This window comes from Phasianus colchicus, chromosome 1 (genome assembly GCF_987193195.1).
Source record: "Phasianus colchicus chromosome 1, bPhaCol1.hap1.1, whole genome shotgun sequence".
NCBI lineage: Eukaryota > Metazoa > Chordata > Aves > Galliformes > Phasianidae > Phasianus > Phasianus colchicus.
The window spans coordinates 34,962,413-34,977,032 of record NC_143436.1 but is presented as its reverse complement, the minus strand read 5'-3'; the positions used below and the strand labels follow the sequence as shown (position 1 = coordinate 34,977,032).

Below are 14,620 nucleotides of genomic sequence, written 5' to 3'. Positions count from 1 at the left end.
CCAGCTGCCCAGGGCCCCATCCAACCTGGCCTTGAACACCTCCAAAGACGGGACATCCACAACCTCTCTGGGCAGCCTGTTCCAGCACCTCACCACTCTCTCTGTAAAGAATTTCCCCCTGACGTCCAACCTAAATCTCCCTTCCCTCAGCTTAAAACCATTTCCCCTTGTCCTGCTGTCACTCACCCTTTCAAAGAGTTGATTATCCTCCTGTTTGGAGGCTCCCTTTAGGTACTGAAAGGCTGCAATGAGGTCACCCTGCAGCCTTCTTTTCTCCAGGCTGAACAAGCCCAGCTCTTTCAGCCTGTCCTCATAGGGGAGGTGCTCCAGTCCCCTGATCATCTTCGTGGCCCTCCTCTGGACCCTCTCCAACAGCTCCCTGTCTTTCTTGTACTGGGGGCTCCAGACCTGGACGCAGTATTCCAGATGGGGCCTCACAAGAACAAAATAGAGGGAGACAATCACCTCCCTGTCCCTGATGGCCACCCCTATTCTAATGGAGCCCAGGATACCATTTGCTTTTCGAGCTGCAAGACACTGCTGGCTCATGTTAAGCTTTCCATCCATCAGGACCCCCAGGTCCTTCTCCACAGGGCTGCTCTCAAGGACCGCTCCTTCCAGTCTGTATGGATGCCTAGGATTCCTCCGGCCCAAGTGCAAAACTCTGCACTTTGCTGTGTTGAACCTCATCAGGTTCACCCAGGCCCACCTTTCTAGCCTCTCAAGGTCCCTCTAAATGGTATCCTTCCACAGTGTCAATTGCACCACTCAGCTTGGTGTCATCAGCAAACTTGCTGAGGGTGCACTCGATTCCGTCATCGATGTCATTGATAAAGATGTTAAAGAGCACCGGTCCCAAGACAGACCCCTGGGGGACGCCGCTCGTTACCAGCCTCCACCTGGACATAGAGCCATTGATGACCACCCTCTGTCTGCGGCCTTTCAACCATTTTCTTATCCATCGAGTGGTCCACCCATCAAATCCACATCCCTCAAATTTGGAGATAAGGATGTGGTGGGGGACCATGTCAAAGGCCTTCCTCAAGTCCAGGTAAATGACATTGGTCACCTTTCCCTTGTCCACCGATGCCGTCACTCCATCATAGAAGGCCACCAGCTTGGTCAAGCATGACCTTCCCCTGGTGGAGCCGTGCTGACTGTCTCGGATCACATGCCCATTCCTCATGTGATCAAGCATGTCATCTAGGAGGATCTGTTCCATGATCTTCCCAGGCACAGAGGTGAGACTCATTTTGTTGATAGTACTGAACATCTGCTAAAAACTTACAAAGCTATAAGCATTTCAGATATTAATTGGCACACTGACTCTCACAACTTCTCACTGAAAACAAACAAAACACATTACAAAAATCTTTAGTCATCAATTTTACTACTGTTAAAAAAGCACTACCAATACCAATAACAAAAAATAAAATTCCAGTGTACTCTAAAAATTATTATCTTTGCTACTGTATTATACAGGACTTTAAAATTAACATATTTTTTGTTTTCTACCTCTTTTAGAAAAATGGTTAAAGGTTACAAAACAACTTCTACAGTCACATCAGTTTATACTATGATCTATCAATAATGTCTTTTCTGTGAAAGGGAACTTTCAGGTCTCCTCTTCTGACGTCGGCAAAATTCCCACCTGGGGAAGAGTGCCAAAAGTCAGTGAAAAAGCACTGTAGTACAGCTATGTGTATATATATTAAGGGTCGGGTTTTTTTCTGTGTTTCCACTAGTGCGTCTAATGCTGTTGCTGTGTTGACTTTTAATACATAAAAAGATTTTTTTAAGCCATAAAGTTACATTATTGCTACATGAAGGAGGTGATTTTAATAGCAACAGACTGAGATGAATCAGAAATACATCTGACCTGCAGATGCAACTCACAAACAAATGAAATACTTTAAAGACCAAGTGAAGGAAAATGTTGTCCATGTAAAAGAGCTTGTTAATTTCACTTTAAACACAAAAATATTTTGCAGCCTACCCTAAGTAACAAACATACTGAAATCAAAATTCAGGATTTTTTTCTGAACAAACAGCTTTTATTGCTTAGCGCTGCTGTCTTCCAACTACTAGAGGGCCATTTTTGCATAAGGGCTGCTCCAAAAGTAATGCTTCTCATTTTATTACATTAGCCCATAGTGTCAGAGGTGAATGTTGGTGGTACGGCAGTAGAGGCTGAACCTTCCCATCAATATCCCATTACATGTTGTTGTTGCATGACACATGGCAGCAGAGGGGCAGTCTGCCACAATGGTGTCTGACATGGAAGCCTACATGAAGCAAAAGTGTGGCACTGAATTCCTCCATGCAGAAAAAATGGTACCCACTGACATTCATCGATGCTTGCTGAACATTTCTGGAGACCAAACAGTGGATGTGAGCACAGAGAGGTAGTAGATGGTGCATTTCAGCAGTGGTGACAATGACCATGGATCATCTCCACTGTTTCCAAATTTTATGTGCACAGCATACAGACTCTTGTTCACTGCTGGTGAAATTGCACGGCTAATGGTAGTGACTATGTTGAAAAATAATGTTTTGTAACTGAGAATTTGCTCCATCAAATAGTGTAATTGTGCTGTGTGTATCTGTTGTCATTTCCATGGAAATAAGTAGAAGGCTTTACTTTCAGAGCAACCTGCATAGTAATAGTAAATTGGAAATGTTACATCAGTGCCTCATTGCTATTCACAGATCTCCAGCAATGCTAATAAAGGTCTGAACTAGCATCTATCTGTGTAACTTCCTGTAAAAAACATCCTGTAAAGGATCAACTGATCTGTTTAATGCATTTGCAAAAGTCTGTTTAGCCTGGACTGAAGACACAGAAAATACTTCCACGCGTTCTAAAAACTAGAGTCAAGCCTATGAGATGAGGATACAACAGGTTTTTTATATAATACTTTGGTTTGATATTAAATTATTCCCATTCCTTTAAGAGGCACATTAGCTGACTTATTAAATCCAGTAGTTACTCATTTAAAACTGCTTCTTAGGTTTGTAGCACTAGGAAATGACCCTTTAACAAGTACTCTTGAAAGTGCATCACTGCTCACGTGCTTGGTAAGATAAGTTGAAGTTTTTTAAAGCAGCTCAACAATGTGCAAATTTTAAAATAAAAAATGAAACAGCAATTAGCATTGCAAGCATGCAAACAGGAAATGGACAGGACTGTTCAGTCACGGCCAACTACCTAACCTTAACCTTTCTCACTCACACCACCAAATATTTACCTCTCATATTTATTGCTGCATTATCATTACTTTTCTAAACGAGATTAGTTGCTGCAAAGCTTCCTTTTCCTGAGCATGTTAAGAAAACCAGTGCACGTGTCAGTGCACTTAGTGGAAGAGTTGCAGTGATCTGAATGCCACATGCAGGACACGCCACATTAAATGCAGCCCTAGCTGCTTGCATGATGAGAGACTGCTGCTAAATCATTAATTTGCTTTGATACATTTCCATACATTTTATATATACCATACATACCATTCCGTATTATTTATTCCTCAGATAAGGATTTGTATGACAATTTTCTATTTATAGGTACTTTTTGTAACTAAAGACATGCAAGAGGTGTGTAAGACTTTTGGAGCAAGATGTACTCCTCTTTTATTGGCAGAGAAATCCAAGTTTGGGAAGCTTTGCTATTACTGGGTACAAACTAGCACAAAACATCACGGAAAACAAACCTGACTGACTTCAAGTAAGCATTTACATACTTTTCAAACTTTTTTTTCCCTGATTATAACCTTAATTTTGAGTCTGTCAAGTGTTCAAACATTAGAATTCAAAATTTTGAACTGCAATGACACTCTATTCCATAAATTACAATTTAGTTTTTTTTTTTTTTTTTGCCTTGGAAGTTCTTCATCTGAAAAATATTGTGCCTGTGCATTTACCTATATGGAAGAATTGCTCAGATTGCACTTCCAAGTGCAATCACAAACCACATGCTTTTCAATTTATTCTTTTGCATATGGCATCCAATTTACATACTGCCTCTTGCTCGTGTCTCAAGAATACACCATCTCATTGCCATCAAACCAGATCTGATGGATCTCTACATGGCTGCTCACCACAGCCACTCACCATCCACCCAACACCACTCATCACTTTCATTTGCATTGAAGTGTTTCACCTTGTTGCCCATGTCATCATTCCGGGTACAGCTGCTGTGAAACTGAGTCTAAAACAACCACCCATGCCACGGCCAGAATGTCTCTGTGTGCATAGAGACATATCTGCAAGTCCCCTCACAAAGCTGAATGCTTTGCTTCTTTATCTACAAGGCCCAGGGAAGCATTGCTTACTTGGGTAGATATTTCTGAGAACATCATTTCCAAAGGCTAGGTTGACTTGGGCAAGAGGTGTTCAAGAAACGTTTAGATGTTGCACTGAGGGACATGGTTTATTGGGAAATATTGGTGACAGGTGGATGGTTGGATTGGATGATCCTGGAAGTCTTTTCCAACCTTGAGGATTCTATGATTGTATGATTCTAAGAGGGGACTGGAAAAGAGGTGCTGCATACAGCACCCCGCTGCAGGCTGGCAGATCTGGCATGGGGTAGAGAAAGGAAAAACACGACAGGCAACATGACAGGAAGGGTGACCATATAAGAACCACTCCTTTCTTCGTGGACCACACGGGAGATGGATGGTCACCATTGACCTTGACTAATCAGTCAGTGAGGAATGGTGGTTAATTGCCTCTATTATATATCTACCACAGGTGGCTGAATTATCATGCAAGGGAAAGTAATTCACATCCCTGCAGTGATGTCTGTGCCACTGTGACGATCCTAAAAACTTCTGCCAAGTACTTTGTGCCCTTGTGCAACTTTATCTTTCAAGCACCTGAAGAATCTGTACTTTAGCCAGAATTACTAAAAATCACCGACTTTCAAAAAGGGAAAATGTAACCAGCTTAACAGCTACAACTACAAGAGTTACTCAAGACATGTGGTCTGAACAGTGGCACAAAATGCCACTGTTGGTCAAAAGGACTGCTCTACCTCTTCTTCTCTCAGCTCATAGAAGTGAAGAGCACCTCACACAGGACATTTCCTCAGGATGGATAAACAAAGAGTCACCAGCCCCTCCCAGCCAGTCATGCTGCTCAGGAAAAGCCCTCCACATTTGTTGTTGTTCCTCCAATACCACTTGTGAGAACTCTTTCTTCTGCCTCAGGAGCAGCAATAGAAAATTCCTTTATGAAGCCTGGTGTGTATGACTCAATTAACAGGCCATGACTGGGCACAGAGGATGTAATTATTAAAACTTCAGGAAACAGAGAGTCTCTGTCCAAACTTTGAAAAGTTACAGAAAAATGAGACATATCCTAGGGGAAATATTTCTGAGAAACTAAGAAATAGTGCCCATGGGAAACTAAAGGGAAAAGGAAATTTAGAAATCGTTTAGGTTTAGAGCTACTGGCCCACACAGAAACCCCTCCTGTCTGTATCAGAAGGGGAAATGAAAGCAAGACAAAGATGTCTTGAGAATACAGATGCAATTAAAAAAGGCAAAATCTCTTATAATTCATTAACTACATTAACTGAAAACTATGGATAGTGTCTTGAGGTATTGTACAGCAAGAAGCTGGAGAATGAACAGAGATAGGAAAGCTCCACCAGGAGATGTGCTGGTCCTTTAATAAAGTCTCCATAAGCTCGCTATTCCTTTTGAGGTACTTTTAGATAAAGACATCAAGAAGCAGTGGTGGGAAAGACTGCTGCCACAGGCAGGGAAAGTGGCATGAACTCTGCACAGAGCCTCAAAATGATGCCAAAGGATGGGCAAGGACGGACTCCCGTCAATGTGAGCAGCCAGGAAGAAATGTAAAGAACACGGACCCAGAGCTTCTGTGGTTTGTAAGCCCACCCAGCAACGTGCTCTAGGAAGAAGAATGAGGGCTAGAGGGATACAGACAGCTGCAGAAACTATTGATTGCTGTGGACTTCTGCATCCGTTGCCTTGTTCACACTTGTGACTCCACTGAATTGGGCAGGAATTAAAAACCTACCTACTTGGTAAGGACATAAGGCAGACGTTCCTCAGCCTTGAGGAGTGTCCTGACTCCTTCAAGTGGGGTTTACGAGCTTGATGACAACTAAGCAGCGGATGTGAAAGAAAAGCCATAAAACCTAAAGGGAAACTGGAAGCAGGAAACATTAACAAAAAGATTTGGGAACTTCTGGCATCAAAGGTAGGATTATTCTTGGCAGAATTCTTTCCCCAGGTCACTCCAACAGTGAATGCAATGCCACAAAAGTGCATCAGAGCTGCTAATAGTCTGAGGAAGCCTATCACTGCAGTCACACTCGCAGCAAAGTCCTCGAGGAATCAATAGTGTCTCCTTCAATAATAGTTATAGCTAGGGGTTTTGTGTTGCCCTGAAGCAACATGCACTTAGGGATGTAACTTGTTTCTGACAAACACAGCAACTTTAAACAGTAATTTCTTCAGCATTTCTAGCAGAGGTGGAAAATCCATTTCTGACTTACATGTTATTACCTCTAAATAACGCTATAACTCTGTAGGAAATCCTACAAGGGTTCAGCTTGAATCAGCTCTGTTGCTACAGCATATTGTGTTTTTTTTCCCCTTCACTCTCATTCTTTATTAACAGCGTCATTTAACTGAAAACCTGTTTCTAAATAGTTCATCTGTTCATGATGCACCTTAAGTCCTAATCCTTTGTTTGCAACATCGTAACCATTTGCTGTGGAAATGATTATGGGATCACAAAAAAAAAAAAAAAAAAAAAAAAAAGGATTAGCAAAACTGTAAGTAAGGAATAAATAGGTTGAGCAGATGAACTCTATTAAATAGAAATAAGCTATTCTCCTCCAACTAATCACAGGGAAAAAAAAAAAAAATAGGAAAAAAAAACTTTTCCCAGACCTGATCTGTAACGGATGTTAACACATGCTGACCATCAATAGAAGGTTTTCTTTTGCCATCCTTGGTCCAGAAGCATTCAGAAAAGTTTACTGGTCATAAATATATTTATTGCATTTTGAAAAGATACTTCTAGAACACAGAACTTTGCAATAAAGCTACTGTTGACCTTCTGCTTCTCTTTGCTTCTCACCAAAGCAGAAAAAGTAGTATTCTGCAGCTGATTGATAGATATGAGATTTTTCCCTGGAAAATGATGCATCTTACCTAGTGGTGAAATTAAGCTTTTTGATGAACATCAGACCAAACTAACCAGAACCAAACAACTGTGGCTCTACACACACTACAGGGCCTTGTGTGCTGTGGTCAGCAGGAATCCCAGAGGCAACTGTGCTTTGATTGCATCTCAGAGGCTGCAGAGGATCATCACAGCTTGATGTCTGACCATGCTAATTCCCACACCTTCTGTGCACCAGAAGGACTTCACAGTGACCAATTACTTTACATATTTACATAAAAACATAACAGAAGGTCTTGAAACCTAAAGCATCCCCAACAGATCAACCAAGAATTTGTGCATCAATTAGATTCCTTTATAAACTCAATCACTCCACTGACATTCTTAGCCATTAAAAGATTTAAAATACTCCTGTATGTTGATGGGTAAAGCATAAAATCTGATTAGAAGGCACCTAAATGCTATCTAGTCCAGCCTCCTGCTCAGAGCAGGGCTAACTTCTAAATTCAACATTGCATCAGGTTGGCCAAGTCTTCTCTACTTCACTTTATGAAGATCTTCAAGGAGGGATTCCTCAGAGTTCATCCAATGCTCAGACCCCTTCACTGTGCTCCACGGGAACTTCCTTTGCAATGACCTGTGGTCACTGCTCCTTGTCCCCCTGTACCACTCAATAATCGAGGAAATGCCATGGATTCAGTAGACCTGTGCAATTGAGGGAGAGTGGCGTTCTGCTCATATTAAGAATTGTGATGGTGCAGAAATGACACTCTCCATTACCCACATCCTCAAATGCCTCTGATCCTCAAGGCCTGACTTTGTATGTAGTCTTTACACAGCTTGGGCTACCAATGGGCTTAGAATGGGAAATGTGGATAAAGAGTAAGGGTGAGCAACTTGCACATCAGTTCAGCATGCAACTGCTTATTCATCTTTCCATGTATCTAAAAAATAAAAGCAAATCTCTTTCAAGATTTCAACAACCATATTGTATGGTATTCCATTTATACTGCAGATCATTCATTTTAAGATATGACTGGAATTCTGCACGTGAAGTTGTGAATTCTTTTCTAAAGAATTAAAAATGACAATAATATTTAACTTTGGAAAATAGGTGCTATAATGTTCTTTTGGAGATTTTTGAATCTTTCTTCTCATTTAAATGAACGCTTTACCTACACAAGCAACAAGTATATGTTTCAAATAAGGAGATGCCTTGCACTTGGTAGCTACAGAGTGTTCATGAAAGCTTTGTGACCTCCTCAATGGAAAAGTGCTTTTATTTTCATTAAATTTATATATATTATATCCCCAATAAAAACAACCCAAAAGACATCAAACACCAGAAAACATACATTGAAATAACATTAAGGATCTAATATAAATCCACAAAATCCAGGAAATTCAGAGATAAAGAAAGACTTTCAGACGAGGGAAAACTTTCCAATATATTAAACTGAAGCATAAATTCACTTCCTCTTCACATGTTTGCCATCAAGTCGTTCCAGACACAGGGGGTAAGTTCCTCCCCGGGGTAACTCAAGCGCCTTCAGCAGCGCTGCACCAAGAATTATTTTGGCCCTACAGAATAATTACCAAAGATTCTGATAATTACCAAAAATACTTGAGTTAAAACAGCAAATTCCTCTCTTACTGCTTATTTTCCCATTGTTCAGAGGCTGCTATAAAAGGGAATTTGTGGAATCATAATAGTTTCCATCATTATAGAGTATGATATAAATTGTGGGTCTGTCAGTGATGACAGACCAACTAGAAGAAGAACCTCTGTATGAAGGAGAAAATCTATACTCGTATATAAATATATCTGAGATTCAGCAAAGGCAACACTGCATCTCACTGGACACGGACATTCCTAACTGCATAAATAATATTCGCTACTTTCCACTCACATCAACTATGGAAATGCCCCTTAAAATTTTCTCTTTCATTTGTAAGTCATTCATGCTTCTGATGTGCTGCCATCCAAACTCGGCCTTGGTGCTGAGTTTGCAGTGTGTGGGCCAAACTTGATATCAGCAGCAGCCTAAATCATGTGCTGTGGGTCCAGTTCTTTGCTGCACTTTCTAGAAGTGCAAAATCAAGCCTCCAGCTTTAGACAGGATATGAAGGGAATGAAGTGATTTTTAACTGCCTTCAAATCTCCCATAATTCTGCCTCTGTCCTCAAGCTGACATGGTTTTGGCTCTGAAATCTGGCTTCTCCCTCCCCGATAGAGTAAGACAACCTTAATAAACTAGTTATTAGAAGAAGCCCAGGTGTCTGGCTGAGCAATATGATCCAAAAATGAAAGTGATGAGGAAAACTGGAAAGAAGAAAGACAGGATGCAACCTCCCGAACTGCATCTTTCCACAGCTAACCCTGGTACACAAGCCAACTGCCCTGAGCCAGGAGATCATAGTATCATAGAATCATAGAATGGATCAGCTTGGAAAAGACCTTAAGGATCAGTGAGTCCAACTGCAACCTGACCATACTCCCCTAACCCTAACAACCCACCACTCAATCATGTCCCTGAGCACCACATCCAGACGTTTTTAAAACACATTCAGATGTGAAGCAGAATTGCTGTAAACATAAAAGCTTCCAGCAATGCTGATATAGGTTGGTCGGATGACAGTAGCTAAAAAACGCAAAAAAATTATCTTTCATTTCCATTTCCTAGACAGAAATAGGCAGAGGGGCTATATGACTGATTGCCAATGAGATCAGGTTCAACCTAAGAACCCAGGAGTGACAGTGCTCCATTCCCTGTTCTAATAATGCTTCTCGTAGGGTCTGAACACAGACATCACATACAAAATGCTGCAGGAATAGTTCTGCATTTTTATTTAGGCTCTACATTCAGTTTTTTCTGTCTAATTCTCCTTGCCTCTTTAAATGTTACCTGAAGTATTCTTAGCCAGATGTTTATTTTGCTGGAGAGCTTCCAAATAAATCCAGTCAGACATTTTTTAATTAAATAAATGTCCTTTTCAATTTTTCATCCATCTTATCATGCTCAAATTACTCAAAACAAGAACTTTTTCAAAGCTTCTACCCATGACATTTATGCAACCCTGAGTGAGGAGAGTGGGCACGGTAAGTACTCAAAAGTCAACGTGGAGGAAAAGACAGAGACACTGAGAAAGGATGCAGCTACAATTCAGTTCTGTTTCTGTACTTATGCAGGGTGTCTGGAATGCTCACAGTGCAGAAATGTAAAAGAAGGACAAAATCCTTCCCCCGTCTTTTTTGTGATATGGCCACAAGAAGCTCTTATGAAAGTTAGCAAGTCAATAAAAAAATAGGGAAGCTAAATAAATCAGTAGAGTGCTGCACCTTAGTTATTACACACTCAAGATAATGAGTGTACAGAAAGATACACAGAGCCATGCAGTGTACAAAGCTTGCTCTAGGACATCATTTATTTAATTATTTGAAATTATAATCACACAAAGCAAACCAAGAGGATTTATAATTGTGCAGAAAGATCATGCCAGCTCCAACTTTCCCCTTAAATAGTTTTCTTAATGATTTGCAAGCACAGGATTAATAATCTCTTTCTTGGAAAAACAAGGGTATCTTGTTTGCCTGTAGTGGCTGTTGGACTTCCTGAAATGAGTGATCACAGACAAAGAAGCTTCTGCTGGGAGCAACGTTATTATTAAATATGCAATTTTGAAGTGCTTTTGTGTGCACGTGTGAAAGACATCTACAGCCCAGTATCTCTTTTTTTGTTCTCTGAAGCGGGTGTTGGCTTTACCTAAGGAATTTTGATCTAGTTGAAACCAAAAATATGATGCACAAAACCTTCTCCCTCAAGATATGCTGCAGATTAAGGAGCAAATTCTTTCTCTTACTCAAAACCATAATCAGTAGCTTTCTGTTAGCATAACTAAGAAGTGGTTTCCAATTTATGTATCACCGTTTACAAGTATTTAGAGAGAAAATCCTAACTGTAGCAAAGTCAGTAACAGTCCTGATGTAGAATTTTATTCAATGGAGCAACTATTTTATGCAGACATACTGTTTGTATGTACTTGCTGAACATACTTTTAAGGAAGGTTATACAAACAGAAGCATTAAGATCACTCTGGCATCTTCAGAAACACATCTCTGTAAAAATGTGGAAGGTAGAAGTGCAGAGGTGTCCATATTCCAGCCTTCAAATAAAATAGCTCACTGAAGTGACCGCTTCACACACCCCTGCCTCCTACAGCTTGTGAATGTCAGTGCACAACAATGAATCCAAGAGTGCATGCTATGGCACAGTTACCTTTGTCTCTTTGCCTTTTTACAGCTACGATCCAAATACTGTATTTTGTCAATGTGTTGTGTGAATTGTTTTTTTTAAACAGACAGTTGTCTGTGGAATGAGAGCCCCTGGGCAAATTTCTCAAGGCATGTACCGTCATTAACAGGAAACAACGCAGCGTGAGCAGCCAGAGTATGAATGAGCTCAGTGTGAATACTAAGGAAACCTCAAGAACACGTTAACACTGTGCAACTTTGATAAGATCACAATAATGAAGATCACATACGTGTTTGTATTACGTCTCGCAAGAGGCCCCAGTTGCTACCAGAATAATTGATATAACGATCAAAATGAATTGAAACAATGTATTGGGTAAAGTCATGATTTTTCTGCACACAGAACAAGCGGTCTGAATGCTTTTTAAGTTCCCAGCAGCTACTCCAAGCAGACAGGATGTAAAGTTTCTAAATCTTGCCAATTCACCGACAGTCTTAATGGCTTCAAAACAGAGACTGCCACTACTGGCAAATCACTGCTAATCAAAGCCAATCAACCTTTGCAGGACAGACTTTGTTCTTATTGACCCTGATGCATATACAACAATAATACACTACTTGAAACGTGATTTATCTGTGCTGATATTTAAGTCATCATAAATAGCACCACAATCTGACCCTGCAGTTCTGCAGTTCAACAGTTCTCAGTGCTGAGAGACTGGAGTAAAACAAACTGAAGTCAGCAAGTCTATTTTAAAAGGAGGGGGAAAAAAAAAAAAAGAAGAAGTCAAAATAAAGACATACATTATGCACTGCTAGCTTGCTAAAACTGATATGCAAATAGCACACACACTTACATATTACTGAATCACCAGCCACCTGGAAGTTTATAGTACATGCAATAATTGCACACAATCCTATATGAATTGGTAAGAAAAAGAATCAAAACCACATGCATATAAGCTACAGAAAGCTGTCGCCAGCAAAATTTTTGCAGCCACACTTCAAAATGCACATATAATATCTTGTTTGTCGGATGCTCTAGCATGGAATCCAAGACACCTGTTCCTCTCAGCTGTGTAAGTTCCTCTGTAAGTTCCTCAGGTGTCCAGTATTTTCCTACTTAACCTTGAAGCTCTCTGAACACTGGAGTTCAATTAGCTGAATGTGCTCAGAACTGTTAGACTCAGGTAGTAAGGCTTACATCCAGCTAACATTGTGCTGTGCTCCAAGTTTCAGCTGACAGCCACTCACAGTCCTGCTGCACCCTCTGCAGAAACCTTCAGAGCTGCAGGCCAGGCCACAGCTCCATGTAGAAGCTGTCCTGCATTCCAGAACACAACACAGCTCCATTCACAGTGCTCAGATTCAACTGGTACATCGCTGCCTCAGAGCAGGAGCACTCGAAGGCAGCCTGCACATTAAGGTGAGGAAGATCTAATCCCACACCTCCTGCACAAATGTCTCAGTCCTCAGTTATAGTGCTTTCCTGCATGATGGACATCCTTCAGCTTTTCTGTTGATACTGAAGACACATGAAGAGAAAAGTCCCAAGAAGAAAAACAAGGAAGAAAAAGGCTATTGAGTTATTAGTTATTAGTTAAGGGCCTTAACTTGTTATTCAAATTGAGACAGAAGTGATTTTCTGGTTCAAAGTGGGCACTTCAGAACAGAGAAAAAGCAACTCTAGGAATGTCACCTCAGATCTTTATGTGTGTGTCTAAAGCACCATGTCAGACTGCTGCATGTTTTCATCTGTTTTCCTGTGGCCATGTTATTTTTACATGTTTCACTATTCAGCATGTCACATCTCTTGGCAAACAGGGTCACCTCCAGGTGAGAAACAACCTGGACCCAGAGTCGCTCTGTGCTCCAGTAATTCAGCTATTATACCAAAGACAGACTTCCAGCCCCCCTCCATCACTCCTATGATGGCTAAGCAAATTGGTCCTGAGTAGCGTGAGGAAAAGTGCCATTTCTGGTTTCCTATGCACTGAGCGGAAGGACAGATGTCTTAACTCAGTGACAGCTCAGTGGATCACTTTGTGAGAAGCAGGATGCACAGCACATCAGTGAGGTGAGTGGATCCCTCCATGAACCTATTTCACCAACAAAATAAGAATGGTTTCATCATACAGATTGCTGCAACTGTCTTGTTCCAGGACAGGCTCCTAAAATCCTAGCAAGGCACTGTTCAGCTTAGGTGGAACGGGTCTCCCATAAAGGCACGCTACAAAAGGTGAGGAATGCAACCCAGAGATGGCTGTGTCCAGAAAACGAAACCACCTCTTTCTCCTGCCTGTCAGCCCAGGTGGCCAGCAGCTCCCTCTCACAGCAGAAAAGATTATCTTCCTAGAAAGAAGGTCTCCGTGTTGCAAACAAGGAAATCATGCCCCATCAAAAGCCTCCAATAACAGCAGGGCAGATAAGCATTTCCTGGGAAATCAGAATTGGTCAGAACAGGCAATAATAGATGACTGCAAAACAAACAGTGCATTATGAACATTATCAGCTACAACACCATAATTACAGGTTCTTCCACATTTGGCTCTCATTCAGTCCTGCAGCCTCCCAAGCCTTGGTGTCCTGGTTCAGGGTTCCCTCTGAAGGCTGAAAAATCTGGGACTTTAAAAGATCTCTTTCTCCTTTACCTGCAGCTTTGGTTCTGCATCTCTAAATCACTAACCTCTATATCCTAATCTATTTGCTTTGGTCTTTGTGAAACGGCAATTTTCAATTTTGACAGTCAGATTCTTGTCCCTCTATTTTGTTGTTGTTCTTTTCCCTTTAGTCTGATGAATATCTGAGGTCTCAGGACAGAAAAACAGGTTCACTTGTAAGCACTGTCGCAAACTATGCTCTCTTTATATTTTAAATTGGTACCTAGCACAAAATAAATTGAAGACAGCAGAGTGAGAACAAGTCATGCTAAGTCACATATAAAGTACATCACTACTGATGAAAAAAATGCATTTCCTTCCTTCAAGTTGCGTGCAGTAAAATTAGAAGCCACCTCCTGGTCAGGATATTTTACAGCTATTTACTGAAAAAAAAAAAAAAAAAAAAAAAACACCACTTTCTTGTTGAAAATCCATCCCTGTGCCAAAAATGTAGTACTGGATCGCCATTTCAAGTGAGACTCCCAGGATTAACAAAGAGAAAATAATAATACTTGCATTTAGAACATGCCATGACTTTCATTCAAGCACC

At 40.9% G+C, this 14,620-nt stretch overlaps 1 protein-coding gene across 5 annotated transcripts in view; it reads right to left on the bottom strand.

Annotated features, from left to right (window-relative positions):
- Nucleotides 1-14,620, bottom strand: part of HMGA2 (high mobility group AT-hook 2) — a 104,348-nt gene that overhangs the window by 72,579 nt on the left and 17,149 nt on the right. The window contains exon 4 of one of the 5 annotated variants that reach the window (XM_090138385.1): nucleotides 407-12,935. The exons of the other annotated variants lie outside the window; for them this stretch is intronic. Coding sequence (XP_089994511.1) covers nucleotides 12,918-12,935 — 18 coding nt within the window. The 3' untranslated portion in view covers nucleotides 407-12,917. Of the gene's footprint in view, nucleotides 1-406; nucleotides 12,936-14,620 lie in introns of those variants that run through there. 5 annotated transcript variants of the gene reach the window in all.